This window comes from Eschscholzia californica, unplaced genomic scaffold (genome assembly GCF_041429995.1).
Source record: "Eschscholzia californica isolate CP2 unplaced genomic scaffold, dmEscCali1.0.p SCAF_2, whole genome shotgun sequence".
NCBI classification, from domain to species: domain Eukaryota; kingdom Viridiplantae; phylum Streptophyta; class Magnoliopsida; order Ranunculales; family Papaveraceae; genus Eschscholzia; species Eschscholzia californica.
The window spans coordinates 17,913,530-17,931,973 of NW_028238309.1; the positions used below are offsets into that span (position 1 = coordinate 17,913,530).

Below are 18,444 nucleotides of genomic sequence, written 5' to 3' on the forward strand. Positions count from 1 at the left end.
AAAAAAAAAATTTCTCTCTCTAGATCTGGTTCATATGAACCAGATCTAGAAGGTCAGCAACAGGACATGGTGATGATGACAAAGGGGGTTATGTTTCCCTTGGTTGTCTTCTTGTCTTGACAACTTTTCTGGAAAGGGGTACCTAGTAATTTCTCAGTTTTTCCTTCTGGTTGCATCATGGGCTTATTCCTTTGCTCTTTTAGTGCTTCTTATCGTCAACTTCTTTTCGTCTCACCTTGAGCAATTTCTTCTGTAAAAAGTTTAGCTGAGTAATTGAATAAAATCACCTGTTAGAGCTCTCCCCTTACTGTTTATTGTTTTCCTGATATTGACCGCCCTCTTATGAAAGAGCGATGATTTATCTTCAATACTGACTGTTCGGTTCTTTTTTCCCTGACTGATCCGTCTGTTCGTTTCATCTTCCCTTGACCTAGGCCTATAAATATGACTCGAATGGGTAGACAATTCCATCCATTTCCTTCATGGCCAGTTTGTTCATCGAGAGGCTTCTTCCCCGAGATAACCTTGGGATTAGTCTGACGCTTCTGGCTGAAGGTTTTTACGTTCGCCATTATCACATAAATGTTGAAGGTGAAGGTCCGATCAGGGTCTTTCGGTTTATCGGCTTGTCCGTTTTTGAGAATTTAGAAGCGATTCTGTTTGGTGAACCCTTCTGTCCCTTGCAACTCTCCCAGAGAGGGGTATAAGATGACGGCCGGCTAGTGACTTTTGAAATAACGGGATATTTAGTTCGTTTGTAAGACGGTAGTCTCGTGGCAGTGATTATACGAGAACTAATTCCTTCTGATGTAATCTCTCTGTCTGCCTCCTCTCTTGTTTCTTCTTCTTCGTCTAACCTGTCAATAGTTGATGACGGGCGTTTCTTGATGATCTTCTTTTTTGACTCAGTTTTTATCTGCAAATACTTAAATGTGGAATGGTTATTTACCTAAAACCCTAATCTTACTAATGCATTCCTAAACTTACTACGCATGCTCTAAATGATCGCTTCTGCAAAATTTAAAGAAAGTTAGGCTTAATCTATCATACCCTAATCTTACTATTTCCTTCAGCAAAATAGAACCCAAATTAGCACAACTCCGTAAATCATAACTATTTCCAGCCCTACTTTCGCCCATGATCATGGTTATTTCTCTCAGGGCTTTCTTTTATTAGTCTGATTTTGAACCGTTTAGCTAGAATTTCTCCTTGGACCCCTGGTCGTTGCTTTCGCTACCAGGGCTGGATTCGTTGGCTTGAGCACAACTAGTTTAGCTAGGACTTCTCCTTAGACCCATGGTCGTTGCTTTCGCTACCACGGCTGGTTTCGTTGGCTTGAGCACAACTAGTTTAGCTAGGACTTCTCCTTAGACCCCTGATCGTTGCTTTCGCTACCAGGGCTGGTTTCGTTGGCTTGAGCACAACTAGTTTAGCTAGGACTTCTCCTTAGACCCTGTAGACGGTGAGAAGTCTACGGGTCGGAAGTCAGAAGGTCGGAAGAGTGAACGTCTTCTGGAATTCCAAACGTCGAATTCTTGATTGATGGGCTCCAACAACGTCTAAAAGAAACCTGCAAAAGAAAGTGAACAAACACGAACAAAGCTGTGAAGACTTGGGGGACACCGGGATGGTGCCTGCCAAGGGCCCTCCGACGGTCAAGTCAGCAAAGTATTACAATGAATAATAAATGAAAAGCCGAGTGTATAGCCGTTGATGTATAATCGGAGAGTGGCTAGGCTCATAGAATGACCGGAGTTCGAATCTATGGGAGTGAAATTATCAGAAGTATGAGAGTAGATGTTACCAGTAGCGTCGAGCAAGAAGAAGGTTGTGATCTCCTCGAAGACGTCTGGAAGCGTCGAGCAGGAAGCGTCGAGTCGGAAGCGTCGAACAGGAAGCGTCGAGCAGGAAGCGTCGAGCAGGAAGCGTCGAACAGGAAGCGTCGAGCAAGGATAAGCTTTAACACCCTTGAGGCGTCTAGTAGTGTCGACGACCAGAACCAGGTGAACTTGTATGCAAAATGTCTCAAGGACAGTCGAAGAATCGAGAGCGAGTGGAGAAGAAGAAGTAGTATGAGTTGGTTTGCTCTGCTTTCGATGCCCTGAGAAATGAAAGTGCTCCTCTTTATATAGGCTTAAGGAGTGATCCGTTGGGGGGAGTAAAGGCTTGACCGTTACAGAGTAAATGCATGGCAAGATACCTGGGATGTGGTGACGTGTGCACGAGTTGTACATGCACAACAGTTGTGCATGTTCTCTGGTAATGACTCTCAGTGTGCATGTACATGGTCTCATATTTATGTGAGACGTTACCATGTTATGCCTTTCATCAATGGGGGGATATTCGTTGCTGGAGTTACGTTGACCAAGTCTGAGATCTTTGTCATTATGGATATATTTGACATGTAGAGGATCTCTTCATTAAGTAATCTCTTACACGTGGTGCGTGGAGATATAGACGTGTCGAGCGCCAGACGTGTGGAGATTCGGGCGTGTGGAGCATGTGGAAACTCTTTGCACGTGATTGGGCTTTGACACTAGTTTTAGGGTCTAGTCGACGAGGGCCCATTAAGAGACTTCTGGGCTGGGCCCAAACAAGGACAAGCGAGCCGAGTTGGGCTTGACGTCTTCATGGACATTTTATCGTCGAGGGCCCAGGTGTAGTTTTTGGTCAACACAGTTTGTCCCCCACTCTTTAAGTAAATGGTCTATTTCCTTGGAGAGTAGATGGGGAAGAGGGAATGAGAGCGGTCTCGTTGGTCAGATAATTTTTGTGTTAGGTGTGTAAACCAAGATAACAATGTTGCAGCCCTGTTTGGGAGGAGAAGTCCGGGAGACCTACCCCGTCGTCGGGCAGGTTCCGAGATGTCCCTCGCGTTGTCGGACAACGTTGAAGGTTCGTTTGAATCGAGGCGACTCGAGGGTCGTCCCCACGCTGCCTGGGCAGCGTGGAGACCCTTTTTACGCTACCTGGGCAGCGTGGAGACCCCTTTCACGCTGCCTGGGCAGTGCGGGGATTCATTCCACGAAGCCTTTCCTGCGCCGTCCGATGGCGTGGGGGTTTGACACCCTGTGTCTTGTGGACAGGTAATGCGTGGAGAGTCCGCTCTTGTCGAGCTCCGACGCCGGAAGCTCTTTTTCGGGGTGACCGAATTTGGTGACTTGGCAGAGTTGTGCCATGTGGACGCCCAGGTGGCGTTTATGTCATGGATCATCAGGATCTTGCCATGTGGCGATGTGACCTGTGAGTCAACGTGGCCCTTTGATCAGGGGTTGGGAGCCCTATAAAAGGGGTCCTTAGGCCTTTGAAGTTCATTCCTGTGAGATTTTAGAGCTCTGGATTTCTAGAAGCGGTTTTCACCTGTTCTTCGCGTTCTTCGTGATCTTCATACCAATTCTCAACAAGTAAGTCATTTTTCCATTTTTTGAAATTTCGATCCTTCGATCAGTTTTCGACGTATGGAACTTGCTATTTTACGTTTGTCACCGATCAGCATGTTCTTCCATATTAGTGCTTGTACGTAACTTCCCGTATGCATGTGAACTTGTAGTAGACGTATGCACCCACTCGTAGTTGTTGTAGAGATACACGGGAACCGGTAGCCGTTGTGGAGAACGTGTAAACTAGGAGTAGTTGTAGATGTGCACGCAAACTGGTAGCAGTTGTAGTACAAGTAAACTTGTAATTCGTATTGGCGCACGAGTGAACCGGTGAAGCATGTAGGAGTACACGTAAATTAGTAGCACGTGTGGGTGTACATGTAAAGCTTGTAGTACGCGTAGTTGTACACGTAAACTTGTGAGGTGGAGGTGTGTACACGTACTCATGAGGAGGATGCGTGTATAATCTCTGACGTGTATCTGTGCACAAGAGAAAAAAAAAATTGTTCAATCCTGTAAGTAGTACAGAAAATACCTCAATTTAACGTGACTCGTCTATACGCGTTCTTGATTCGTAAGTGTCTTTATTTTGTACATGCCTCCATTTTGCACGCGATTTTCAGTTAGCCTGTTTTGTACTCGTGTGAGGCATTCCTGAGAATGTTTTCCCTTTGATACGTAGGATGGCCAGGACTTTCCCATACAACCGTGAACAAAGTAGCGCTGAGCTTTCTCCGCATTTAGGTGGAGAGCCTCATGTTGACTCGTCTTCTGATGACGAGATCGATGTGGAACAACAACTCTCGGTGCTGACTGAGGAGTGCGTAGAAAACCTCAGGATGAGGTATCAAATTCCAGCAACTCTAAAGATGAGAGCGCCTGGACCCGATGAAACTGTAGTCGAGTCGCGTCGACCTGGATATTATGCCCTTTATGAGAACTTTCTGGAAGCGGGCATACGATTCCCCATTTCTTGTCTGGTGAGGGATGTGTTGGTCAGGTTTGGGATAGCCCCTACTCAACTCATGCCGAACGCGTGGAGGTTGTTGATGGCTTTGGAGAAGCTTGGGGAAAATCTGAACGAGCTTTTAACCGCGCAAGATGTAACCGCCCAGTATTTCATGAAAACAAATGATCATGGATCAAGGCAGTACCAACTCAAAGTCCGTCCAAGGATGCAACAAATTATAGTTTGCCACGTTCTGAAAAGAAGTGGCAGCGTCGGTTCTTCTTTGTTAAGAGGGACGACGGCGTGTTTGCCCCACGCGAGTATGGGAATGTCTCGTTCAAATGGAGAGATGCTCGTGAGTGTTGTCCATATTGTCGATTTCGCTTTCACATTCTTCGTTTTCGTGTGTTTGGTTTTCACATATTTTGTTTTCACACGTTTTGTTTCACATGTTTTGTTTCACATGTTTTGTTCTGTCCACATTGTCGATTTCGCTTTCACATGCTTTGTTTTCGCATGTTTGGTTTTCACATGTTTTGTTTTCACATGTTTTGTTTCACATGTTTTACTCTGACATTGCTCTGTGTAATGTAGAATTGGCAGACGGGAACTTGCACGGACTTTCTCGTGAAGATCAGATAGCCAAGTTCCGGAATTTTTGGACGGAGCCCGTATTGAGGAGGAGTTGGAGAAGGTTGGTTTTCGGAGAGACTGAGTCTGTAGCTCTTAGACGCGCATCAGCTTTCTTCAGCCGTTTGACTTTTACCTGTTTCCTTCGCGCGCGTAGATGTTTTCTTCAGCTGTTTCCTTTGTTTTTTACAGGTGGAAATATGGCTCCAAGAAAGAGTTTAAAGGTACCATCAGCTAAGGAGGTGGCCTCGAAGAAGAAAATTCCAACGAAGAAGTCGAGGGTCGAATCGTCTCCCGAGCGTGTGCTCGTTCATCCCCCTACTTCTGGTGTTGGGCCCTCTTCCTCGAGAGTTAATACGCATGAGGCAGACTCTGAAGCGATGCATGTGGATTTTTCCTCCTCGATGTCGGTGTTCGAAGATCCATCCCCCCTTCGACGTGTTTCGAGCTCCTTAACTTCTGAGAGTGATAAAGCCTATCTTAAGAAGATAGGTGTTCAGAAAGCGTTGGAGCAGACGGCGCTTAGTGGCTACCAGGTTTGTAGTTCAAAAAGCGTTGGAGCAGACGTCTGCTACATCATCGGCTTCGCTACTTGTATGTGTTAACATCCGTATTCTTTGTTGTAGGCGATGATGAGTGCGAACTACGCCCAGGAACATATTAGTTCTTTGAACGCGCAGATCGAAGCGGAGAGTAGTCGCCACGCAGAGTCGGTGAGAGCCATGCAAGGGGCGCTATGAGGAGTTAGAGGCCAAGTACTCCAAGCTGAAAATCTCGCATAAGAAGTGTGCGGGAGTCCTTAAAGAGATTAGTTACAATACCCTGGCAGTAGCTCGAGGGGAGGTGATGAAGGAGTATGTCGCGAAGGAGCACACGGAGTGGGACTTGGAGGGGGAGATTGCGCGTCATGAGGCCCTGAAGGATATTGATTACTTCATAGATTCTTGCTCTGACTAGAGATGTCTTTTGAGTCGTGGACTCTATTTCTTTCTTTGCTCGTTTGTTTTTGTTTCAGTACTAGTTGATGGATTTCGTGAATGGGTGAGTTTTTGCCCCATTCTTGATTTTAAGTATTTTGACTTGAACTTGGTGAGACGTTGATTCTCACTTGCTATATTCTGAATGAAGTATTTCGTTTACGCTTATATTGTGTACACAAGTTGTGAATGTGTTCTTTGTATGAGCAATCGGGTTGCCTTTTATAAGTCGTGTTGACTTATGTTTTGTAGACTATATTGAACTTGTGTACGTATAAAGACGAGTAGAAGTAAGAAACTTAGACTTTGGAATCCACACATAAATGAAATAATACCTCGAGAAATCCTTTATTGAGACAAGTAGTACGAGTACAAGACAATCAGGTTGTCACCTGTAAGCCTTTTTACAAGAAGAGAGGCAATCGGGTTGCTGAGTACATGTAAAACAGATGAGCAATCGGGTTGCTGAGTACATGTAAAACAGATGAGCAATCGGGTTGCTAAGTATATGTATAGAAAATGAGCAATCGGGTTGCCACTTTGTCGATGCTTGCGAATGTAGACAGACAAACAGATTGTCTTGTAGTTGAGTTTGTTGTACATTCACACCTGGTTTATGTTATCTTTTCATGCGTTTTTATTGCTTCTTCATCTGTTGCTTCTTCATATGTCTTTACGTGCATTTCGTTGTTTCTTTGTTCATGCTTGCTTTTTCCCACATCTGTTTGTCCTGTGAAAATACATCATGAGTGTGTTCCCCCCAGCCTAAGTGTAGTACTGAACTTTGTGCTGGACTTAGGCTGTGTTATCCTTCGGCAAGAGGTGTCCTTGATTTCCTATGGGGGAAGAAACAAGTGGTCAATGGCATAGCCATTGACCCTCCGACGCTCAAGTTAGTCAAGTACTAAAAGAGAAGCGAAAGATGAAATATTTGGGTTTAGAGTGCGGAAACTACTTCCCATTTCCTATCGACATGTTCTTGGGAGCGTGAAACGTGTACTGGTGTGAAGATGTTTCTACCTGCACAATTTCCGTTGAGGGGCTATAATTGGTGGAAATCCCACCAACTCTCCGATGCCTAAGTCAGTACATGTACAAGCAGGAGAGAAAACAAAGAAGTAACAATAGAGTTTAGAAATGATACAGTTTGAGATGCACGACATTCCAACTGTTGTTTATGTCACGTCCATCTTGTGCTTGAATTTTATACGCGCCTTGTCCTACCACTTTTATGATCTGATACGGGCCTTCCCAAGTGGGTGCAAGTTTTCCAGCACCGCTTTCTTTGGTGTTCTGGAACACTTTTCGAAGTACCCAATCTCCTACCTTAAACATTCGAGTTCGTATGTTTTTGTTGTAATGACGTGCCACTTTCTGCTGGTAAGCTGCATTTCTAATGGCTGCCATATCACGAATTTCATCGAGCATGTCAAGATTATGGTTGAGTTGTTGCCAATTGCTTTCTTCTTCCGTCCATTGGTAAACGAGTACACGGAAGACCTGCTTTTGCTGGTATGACGGTTTCTGAGCCGTAAGCGGGAGAGAAAGGAGTTTCTCCTGTTGGAGTTCGCATAGTTGTTCTGTATGCCCATAGGACTCCAGGTAGTTCATCTGCCCAGGCCCCTTTGGCCTTCTTCAGTCTTTTCTTTATTGTATTCATGATTGTTTTGTTTGAAGATTCGGTTTGTCCATTAGCTTGGGGGTATCTCGAAGTTGAGAAGTTTAGTTTGATCCCCCATTCTTTGCAAAAATCTTGAAAATCGAAACTAATGAATTGCGAACCGTTGTCGGTCACAATTTCTTTTGCAACGCCAAACCTGCAAATGACATTCTTCCAAATAAAACTTTTTACCTCTATCTCGAACTTGGTGGAATGCTTCTGCTTCAATCCATTTGGTGAAGTAGTCCGTCACAGCTAACATGTACACCCGTTGTCCAGGTGCTGTAGGAAGTTTTCCTACTATGTACATCCCCCATTTCATGAATGGCCAAGGAGATAGTATTGAGTTGAGACGTTCTGGGGGGAGATGAGATGTGGGTGCGAAGCGCTGACAACTATCACACTTCTTTACGAAGTCAATGCAATCTGACCTCATAGTTGGCCAATAGTACCCGGCAGTGAGTACTCTAGTTGTTAGACTGCGTCCTCCGGAATGATTCCCACATTCTCCTGCATGTAATTCAGTGAGGACGTACCTGGCTTCCTGTGGGGTGATACACTTGAGATAAGGTTCTGAGTATGACCTCTTGAGTAGTTGTCCATCTAGAATGGTGTATCGGGTAGCTTTAGCACGAATCTTTCTCGCTTCTCCTTTGTCTTCTGGTAATTCATCATTTTCCAAGTATCGAATCAAGGGATTCATCCAGCTATCGATTTGATCCGTAGCGGCTACCTCTGAAGTAGGATTTTTCCATACTGCTGGCCACTTGAGCAAAACTAGAGGAATATTTTGAGTTACCTTTGTTTGAATTGAAGAATCGAGGTTAGCGAGCGCATCAGCGTGTCCATTCTCTAGACGAGGTATCTGTGTTATGTTCATTTCTTTGAAGGACGTTTGTAACTCTTTTACGCGAGCAAGGTATGCAGTCATCTTGACGTCACGTGCTTGATAAGTTCCCTGTAACTGGTTGACAATGAGTTGGGAGTCTGACTTAACGTCTAATCTCTGGATTCCCATTTCTTTTGCAAGTGTAAGCCCAGCTATAAGTGCCTCGTATTCAGCTTCATTGTTCGTTGCTTTGAATGCACAACGGATAGCTCGTTGTATTAGATCTCCTTCGGGAGAAGTCAGAGCTATCCCCAACCCTACACCGTTTATGTTGCTTGAACCATCTACTGATAGGTTCCACTTCTGTTAGCTTTTGTCGATTAAGCACAACAACTCTTTCTCTGCCTGTATTAGTATGTTAGGTGAAAAATCAACAAGGAAATCAGCTAATACCTGTGATTTGATGGCTGTCCTTGGTTGGCTCCACTGCCCACTTGGTGAGACGTCCAGAAAGTTCAGGTTTGTGGAGAACACTATTGAGTGACACTGAAAATAAGGTTTGAGTTTACGAGCAGCAGTAACCAGTGCAAAGGGCAAGCTTTTCTAACCGGCTGTATCGGGTCTCTGCGTCTAGAAGTGATTTGCTCACGTAGTAGACTGGAAGTTGTTTTTTATCTTCTTCTCGTACCAGCACAGCGCTTACTGCTGTCTCCGCAACTGCCAAATAAATGTAAAGTTTCTCACCTTCTTTGGGTTTTGAGAGTAGAGGTGGTGAGGTCAGGTACGCTTTGAGTTGTTGAAGTGCATCTTCGCATGCTGGCGTCCACTCAAAGTTTTTTGACTTGCGTAGGGTGGCGAAGAAAAGGTAGCACTTTTAAGAAGATTTCGATATTAAGCGACTGAGTGCGGCGACTCTCCCTGCTAACTTCTGCACGTCTTTTATGCAAGTGGGAGATGGAATGTTCATGACTGCTTGTATCTGTTCTGGGTTGGCTTCGATTCCTCTTTGTGTCACCATGTAACCTAAGAATTTTCCTGAGGAAACACCAAATGAACATTTAGCAGGGTTTAGTTTCATGTTATACCTTTTGAGGACGTCGAAGGCTTGGCGAAGGTGATCGAGATGTTGTTCCGCTTCCAATGACTTAACCAACATGTTGTCTATATACACTTCCATCGTATCCCCTATCATTTCAGCGAACATTCGGTTGACGAGCCTCTGGTAAGTGGCTCCTGCGTTCTTTAAGCCGAAGGGCATTACTTTGTAGCAAAAGATGCCTCTTTCTGTCACAAAGGCAGTTTTCTCTTGATCATCAGGATGCATCAAGATCTGATTGTACCCGGAGAAGGCATCCATGAAACTGAGGAGTTCGTGTCCAGATGTAGCGTCGACTAGCATGTCAATATGTGGTAATGGAAAGGAGTCTTTTGGGCACGCCTTGTTGAGGTTGGTAAAATCGATACACACTCTCCACTTGCCATTCTTCTTTTTTACCACTACTACATTAGCAAGCCAGTCGGGATAGTGGACCTCACGAACTGAGCCGATGTCGATCAACTTTTGAACTTCTTCGTTGATTACTTTGTTCCTTTCTGGAGCAAACTTTCTCCTCTTTTGCTTGACCGAAGGGAAGCTCGGATCAACCTGTAATTTATGAACGATAACTTGCGGATCAATACCTGACATGTCGGCGTGTGACCATGCGAAGCAGTCATGGTGAAGCGTGAGGAATTTTACTAGCTTTTCTCTGAGCGTAAGATTCAGTCTTGAACCGATCTGTATTTTATGATCTGTTAGCTCTGAGTGAATCTGTACTTCATCCAACTCCTCCATAGTTGGCTTGTCTGGGTCACTATGGAGTAGTTGTTCTGTCTGTAATTGTTATAAGGGAGCTTTGGGCGTCTTCAAGGTGTTTTTGTAGCAGTTTCGAGACGTGCTCTGTTCGCCTTTGACTTCACGTACCCCCCACGGAGTAGGGAACCTTATAACTTGGTGGAAGGTTGATGGGACCGCCCTCATGTTGTGGATCCAAGGACGTCCAAGTATGATGTTGTAGGCAGAGGGACTGTCGAGTACTACGAAGGTTGTACTCATGTTGATTCCACCTGCAAAAACAGGTAAAGAAATTTCGCCGAGCGTGTACTTTTGCTCGCCACTGAAACCGATGACAATGGTGGGTCGGCGACATATACTCGTTTCTTCCAGTCCCATTCCTCGCAATGCATGTAAAAACAACACGTTAGTAGATGAACCATTATCAACAAGTATTCTTTTAACAAAGACGTTCGAGATAGTGAGTGAGATAACGAGAGCGTCACGATGAGGGTTGACGAGCCCTGATGCTTCATTGTCAGGGAAGCAAAGAACTTGATCAGTGAAGGCACATGAAGAGGCTTTAGGTGAGTGAGCAGCTGGGTTGGCAGCGATACGAGCACTTCTTTTGGCGGCTGAATGACTGACTCCGCTTACTTCTGATCCTCCTGTGATAACCAAACATGTTTTTGTTGGAGTTGGTTCCTCTGGTTCCTTTGGATGAACATCTCTTTGGGCTATAGTTTTTCCCTTTATCTGTCAATAGGTCAGTGAGGTGACCTCTCTTCAAGAGTTCAGCTACTTCTAGTCGAAGGGCTATGCAATCAGCGGTCATGTGCCCGTGGTCCGCGTGGAACTCACACCACTTGGTATTGTCTCTCTTATCACTAGATGTTTTTGTCTTGGCGGGCCATCTTACTACATTACCCATTCCTTTCATTATAGCGATTACTTCGACAGGTTCAATGTTGAGATTGTATTCTGGAATTTTGGAGCGAACATGCACTTGATTTTTATCACTTGGACATCCAGAGGGGGTGCTGAATGGTTTCCTGTTCTCCCGGGACAAGGGTCCTCTGGATGTTGGATATGGTTCTGCATGTCGACGATCGGTCCTTTTGTCGGACTGTCTAGAGCGTCGATCACTGTTTCTTCCTTCATACGAGTATGACCTGTTTCGGTGGGCTTCGTCTTCCTCCCAACGAATTTCTACCCACGCCCTTGCTAATACGTCTTCCATTGTAGTGCAGTTGAACTTTGTGAGTTCTTTGTAAAGCTCTCCATCTGGTAGAAGACCTTTTCTGAAGGCGTCTACAGCAGTTTCCTGGTTACAATAAGGGATGGATACTTTCTCCCTGTTAAATCTTCCCACGTAGTCACGTAGTGGTTCTCCTCTTCTTTGGTGGACTCGGTACAAGTCACCAGAAAGTTTTTCCAACTTTTTGCTGCTGGCGAATTGTTCGACAAAGGTGTCCGTCAACTGGGCAAATGATGCAATCGAGTTATTTGGGAGGTTTGTGTACCACTGCAATGCTGGTCCGATGAGACTAGACCCAAAACTTTTGCACACGCAGGCTTCACGCAGGTCTCTTGGAATAGCTGCTGTGAACATCCTCTGTTTGTAAGAGGCAATGTGGTCATCTGGGTCAGATGTACCATCATACATCTTCATGTTCGGGAAAGAAAACTTCTTTGGCATCTCCATCAACGCGATAGCGTCGACAAAGGGCGAGTCAGCGTAGTTGTGAGGAAGGCTCTTTTTTAAAGGAGTGGGCATTCCTGGAATACGTGTAATCAATGCTTCCATCTCTGCCAATTTCTTTGCCATTGTCTAATCTAGAGGAGTACCTGTAAACGTAAACGGAAGCGAATCAGAAGATACATTAACTTGAGTTGATCCATTTGTCATAGGATACATAGTAGGTAAAGTATATGAGAGAGAAGAGTAAAACAGTGTAGTAGTTGGAAGAGTTTGATGCGTGTGCGGGGAGACACGTAATGGTGTGATAGGAGTAGTGGTAGGGATTGGAGTTGACCCTCCAACCGTTACAGGAATTTCTTGACTCGAGGGGCCTGTTCCTTCTGTACTTGTAGGAACTGGTCTGACATTTCTCGAGGTATGAATTCTGGAACCTCCTGGAGTCGTCATAGAAAGTTCAGTAATTTTTTCCAGGAGTAACTGGTTCTCTGCTCTAACCAACAGGTTCTCTTCTTCCAACGCTTTGAAGCGTTTAGAGTTTTCTCGTACTTGAGCGGTAAGTGCAGCAAGTTTAGCAGAAACGTCAAGAGGAGCAGATGTCATGTTCTCTTCCATTTGGCTGATTGTCTTCGTTGTTAGTTGTTGAGGCCCCATGGTGGGTGCCAAACTGTAGACGGTGAGAAGTCTACGGGTCGGAAGTCAGAAGGTCGGAAGCGTGAACGTCTTCTGGAATTCCAAACGTCGAATTCTTGATTGATGGGCACCAACAACGTCTAGAAGAAACCTGCAAAAGAAAGTGAACAAACACGAACAAACCCGTGAAGACTTGGGGGACACCGGGATGGTGCCTGCCAAGGGCCCTCCGACGGTCAAGTCAGCAAAGTATTACAATGAATAATAAATGAAAAGCCGAGGGTATAACCGTTGATGTACAATCGGAGAGTGGCTAGGCTCATAGAATGACCGGAGTTCGAATCTACGGGAGTGAAATGATCAGAAGTATGAGAGTAGATGTTACCAGTAGCGTCGAGCAAGAAGAAGGTTGTGATCTCCTCGAAGACGTCTGGAAGCGTCGAGCAGGAAGCGTCGAGCAGGAAGCGTCGAACAGGAAGCGTCGAGCAAGGATAAGCTTTAACACCCTTGAGGCGTCTAGTAGTGTCGACGACCAGAACCAGGTGAACCTGTATACAAAATGTCTCAAGGACAATCGAAGAACAGAGAGCGAGTGGAGAAGAAGAAGTAGTATGAGTTGCTTTGCTCTGCTTTCGATGCCCTAAGAAATGAAAGTGTTCCTCTTTATATAGGCTTGAGGAGTGATCCGTTGGGGGGAGTAAAGGCTTGACCGTTACAGAGTAAATGCATGGCAAGATACCTGGGATGTGGTGACGTGTGCACGAGTTGTACATGCACAACGGTTGTGCATGTTCTCTGGTAATGACTCTCAGTGTGCATGTACATGGTCTCATATTTATGTGAGACGTTACCATGTTATGCCTTTCATCAATGGGGGGATATTCGTTGCTGGAGTTACGGTGACCAAGTCTGAGATCTTTGTCATTATAGATATATTTGACATGTAGAGGGTCTCTTCATTAAGTAATCTCTTACACGTGGTGCGTGGAGATATAGACGTGTCGAGCGCCAGACGTGTGGAGATTCGGGCGTGTGGAGTTTTGTGCATGTGGAAACTCTTTGCACGTGATTGGGCTTTGACACGAGTTTTAGGGTCTAGTCGACCAGGGCCCATTAAGAGACTTCTGGGCTGGGCCCAAACAAGGACAAGCGAGCCGAGTTGGGCTTGACGTCTCAATGGACATTTTATCGTCGAGGGCCCAGGTGTAGTTTTTGGTCAACACAGACCCCTGGTCATTGCTTTCGCTACCAGGGCTGGTTTCGTTGGCTTGAGCACAACTAGTTTAGCTAGGACTTCTCCTTAGACCCCTGGTCGTTGCTTGCGCTACCAGGGCTGGTTTCGTTGGCTTGAGCACAATTAGTTTTCGCCGAGACTCCTCCTGTACCTCTGGTCGTAGCTTGGGCTACCAGAGCTGTTTTGTCTGCTTTTGCCTGACAAGCTGCACAAGGACTTCTCCTTTTCCCCCCGATCACCTTCGCCAGGGCTGTAGTTTAACTAGAACTTCTCTTTGGGATCCTCAGCGGGGACCACGTTTTACTCGAGTAAAGATTTTAAGTTTAACTAGGACTTCTCCTTGCGATGCCTCGGGTCGCAGCCGTGGCTACCTCATTTTCCGGCTTGAGCCGATCAGTTTGATTAGGACTTCTCCTTGAGACCTTAGTGAAGGGTCAGTTTTACTCGAGTAAAGTTTCAGTTTAACTAGGACTGCTCCTTAGGGCCCTCAGTCGTTGCCATAGCTATCGAGGCTGTCCTGTCCCTGGTCGTGGCTTTCGCTTGCAGGACTGTTTTTAAATTAGGGCCCTTGGTCGCTGTTTTCGCTACTAAGGCTACCTTTTGGGTCCCCTGGTCGTAGCTTTCGCTATCAGGGATACCTTCTCAATTAGAGCGAGTTTAACTAGGACTCCTCTTTTTATAGCGTCTTTTGCTAAAATATTTTATATTATTAGATAAAATATGTAGCTAATAGCACTACTTCTTTTGCCTAATGGCTTTATTTAAAAGAGGAAATAGATTAGGGGTAGTGATGACCTGATTTTCTCAGCTCTGCATGTCCGTTGTGGGGTCACCGTAAAACACTTTGTCTCCTCCAACGGTGATCGGGTTGATCGCTTCTTCCTCGCAGCCCTGGGCAGAAACGAGGTAGCATTCCTTGGCTACCTTTTGGTCTCCTCTGACCGTCCCTATGAGATTCTTTCCCGGAATTAGGAATTTCATCATGAGGTGGTTCATGGAAACTATTGCTCCTGACTCCCTCAGGAAGTTCCTGCCTAGTATGATATTATAGGCGTACATCTTGTCGACAATGGCGAAGTTTAGTATTATTGCTTTCTTTGATTCTCCTTCGCCGATCAGTACGGGTAGGGTTGCTATTCCGTCTGTTTCGACCTGGTTGTCGTCGAACCCTGTCAAGCAAGACTTATAAGATTTGGGGTAGTGCTGACTTACCCCGAGTTTTTGGAAGCATGTCCGACTCATGACTTCCGTCGAGCTTCCTGTATCGACCAGGATGCGTCCTACCCTCCAATAGGCCACCACAGCTGTTATTACCAACGGATCCGCGTGTGCAGTTATTACCCCAACTAGATCATCAGTAAAAATGATGGGTGGTGTTTCTATGGTAGGTTTGATTAGCAGGACTGACGGGTTCTTTGCCTTGTTGGCATATCTACGTTGTTCTCCCTTGGTTGCTCCGCCGAGGGTTGGTCCTCCTGCTACAGTATTGATATTTCCCATCACTCCGGCGGGATCCTCAAAGCCCTTGCTTGCTTTTTTGAAAGTCGGGCCCTGCTCGTTAGTTTCTGGTTCCGATCCGATTCCTGCACTGTTTATTAGCCTCTTGTTCCGGTGTTCGTAGGGTCGCTGTTCTTTTGCGGATGTATTTGTCCAGCTTACCCTTTCTCACCATTTCTTCGATAAGATTTTTGAGGTGCCGACAGTTGTCGGTCTTGTGGCCGTAGCCTCTGTGGAAGGCGCACCACGCAGTCATGTCTCTGAGCCCGAACTCCTCTATGTCATCATTGGGTTTGGGTAACTCAGCCTTTCCTTTCGCTATCAATACCTGCAAGATTTCCTCCCTCCCATTCATCAGTGGGGTGTAGGTGGCGAAATCAGGTCTGCGCCTCCTGCCTCGCTCTCGATCCCTGGGCGGCCTGGCTTCGTCCCATTCCTTCTTTCGGGGAAGTTCACTCTCGTATGGGATGTTGGCCGCTTCATTCATTCGTAGATAATTTTCCTCTCTTCTAATAAACTTTTGCAGCCTCTCTATCAGTTCTGCGAGAGTGTCTGGTTTCCTCCCCGAGATATCTCTAATTATGTCGTCCTGTCTGAGGCCTCTCTTTAAGGCGACAAAGGCGACATTTGGTTGTAGGTCGGGGACCTGTACCATAAGGTTGCGAAATCTCTGCCGGTAGCTTGCCAGAGCCTCGCTTTTTCTTTGTACCACATTGAACAGCTCTTCGGTTCCTCTTTTGATGGTGGTGCTTCCCCGGAAGGCTTCGCAGAAGGCCTGGGCGAGCTGATCAAAGGACTTGATCGATCCCGGGGCTAGCGCTTGGTATCATGCCTGAGCTGGTCCTTTCAGGATAGTGAGGAAGACCACGCACCATATGTTTCGGTTAGTCGTGCAAAAGCTCATCATCGCGTAGTTGTTGATGAATACCCCTGGATCTTCTAGACCGTGATAATGATCCAGCGTGGGACATTTGAAGTTTTTCAGTTTTTCGGACTCCACTATTTCCCGGCAGAGGGGTGGATGTCGAATCACCGTCCTCCCCCAGAGCTTATCCTTGTCTCTTTCTTTTGTCAATTCCGCTACCTGATGTAAGAGTACGTCGCAAATAGTAGGGTCGTCCATGCATGCTTCGCCTACCCCGCCTTCTTAGGGGCGTAAGGTCAGTTCGGGTCCAGCACGCCTTGTTCATCCAAGATGCCTTCCAGGTGCATCTGGTCGCCTGACTATAGAGTTAGGGTTCCGGAAGTGTAGGCGTCAACGGGCGAGAAGAGCTTTCTCACGTACGATCTGATAACTTCTTTCCTTTCCTCGGGTGCGGCAAAATTCCTGGCTGTCTCGGCTTTGCAGAGCCTTTCCTCCAATCGTTTTGCCTCCTGATCCCTTCGGACGTATTCAGCCTTGAGATGTTCTAGTTCGGCCATAAGCTCGACCGAGTCGGGAAGCCTGTGGGGTGTCCCACGTGGAGTGTGTTCTTCCTACGACATGTCTGCTTAGGGAACTTAGGGGAAATAGTTAGTTCTAAAAAAGGTATTGAATGAGGTTCGGGTTACCGAATCTGATGATTTGCTGGAGAGATACCCTCCTTCTAGCGCCAAATGCTGATGTCGAAAATTGGCCTCCCGTTAAATCAGCATGAAAAAGGGAGTTGATGCATGACAGCCCCTGTTATGATGGTATATTCTATTACGAGAGGAGAGATTCCTCTGTTCAGCGTTGGTTCCCTGCTCTGCTTCTCTGTTCCAGCTCCTCGCTCCTTTCTCCTGTTCGCCTGTTCCCGAAGGGAGGAAAAACCTGCAAAGGGTTCGAAAACCGCTCCGACGCTCAAGACAGTCAGGGTGCTCTTTGCAGTAAAAAAAAAGAATATTGATCGATCCTTTTGGGGGGCGAGTTATGGGAACTCTGAGTATTGGGTGATCTTTTCGGGGTGAAGAGATCGTGTCCTGAGAAGGACGATGTGGGGGGCCTTTTATAGGCGAAGTTAGGCCGACTGTAATTAGTGGCGGTGGCGAGGCGGTTGCCGTCAAACCGTAAGTGAAGTTTTTTTCTTTAGCGTATCTAGGGTTTCTCTTTGAGTCTATCCCGGATCTTTGATAAGCGAAAGTTCCTAAGTTCAAGGATACTTTGTATGTATCTTGCCGGAGTGATAGACTCTAAAGGAGAAGTTTCCTCCTTTAGATACGTGGAGTTCAATCGGGCTTAAACACTTCAAGATATGTGGCCGACTGAGAACTTTCTAAAAAGTTCGGGATTAAGTCTTTAGGTCGCACAACGCTGATATCTCCGCAGTTCTGGGCGTAAGATATGGGCCGAATCTGTGGAGACCCTTTTTTTCCTTTTGAGACCCCAGGGCTGATCTATCCATGTCAAGGGCGTTTTGTGCAGAGCTGGTTTCTTCCAGCCGACCTCCCAGTTAGGGGAAGATGTGGTGGACCGTTAGGTATTTAGCTGTCCTGCTGTCTTAAGCCGAGTCGATCCAAGAGACTTCAGGTCTGATCTTGACTCTTCAGACGTTAGTCAACGTCTGGACATTTTGTGCATCATCAACTTGGACTCATGAATCCGCAGATTCATAATTCCGTCATCCAAACACACCATGAGATTGTTTGAGAAATGAGATCTATAAACAGGGTAAGAAATTGAGAAGATGAGGAGGTGTGTAGATACTTTCCCACCCTTGGGATTTTTTGTGTATTTTCAAATCATGCTAGTAGAGAGAGAGAGAGAGAGAGAGAGGAGAAAATGAGAAAAAAAAATGGTGCTGATGGTGGACGGTTGTCGAAAGTGGTGGTGGTGGTGGATGTGTGATGAAGATGAAGATTAGGGACCAAAATACAATCACGTTTATTTTTTGATTGAAAATAAAAATTCTCCCTAAGTCAATCTTGATCGACCAAGTCTCTAATATCCTGAGAACTAGGTTGTATGAAGTCTGGTTATTTGATTCCAGTCAAACCCTAACTCAACATTGAGAAAGAAAATTAAAAGGGCATACCAGTATCTTACTTTAGGGTTTTGGCAGTTGTATATTTCTCACATTGTTATCTTCTTACTTATTGTTCTACAGAGAAATAATTCGAACAAAATAACATATTTATAGACCCACCATAACCTATCTCCCCAAATAAATACCAAGGACATATCA

The 18,444-nt window shown here is 45.7% G+C and overlaps 1 protein-coding gene across 1 annotated transcript; it reads right to left on the reverse strand.

The window, feature by feature from the left end:
• Positions 1-6,887: 6,887 nt before the first annotated feature.
• On the reverse strand, positions 6,888-7,596 carry LOC147556624 (uncharacterized). The gene is made up of 3 exons (XM_086658667.1): positions 7,437-7,596; positions 7,161-7,336; positions 6,888-6,956 (listed from the first exon to the last, which is right to left on the reverse strand). Exons 1-3 carry the CDS (start codon positions 7,594-7,596, stop codon positions 6,888-6,890), a joined length of 405 nt encoding a protein of 134 aa, XP_086514793.1.
• Positions 7,597-18,444: the final 10,848 nt, after the last annotated feature.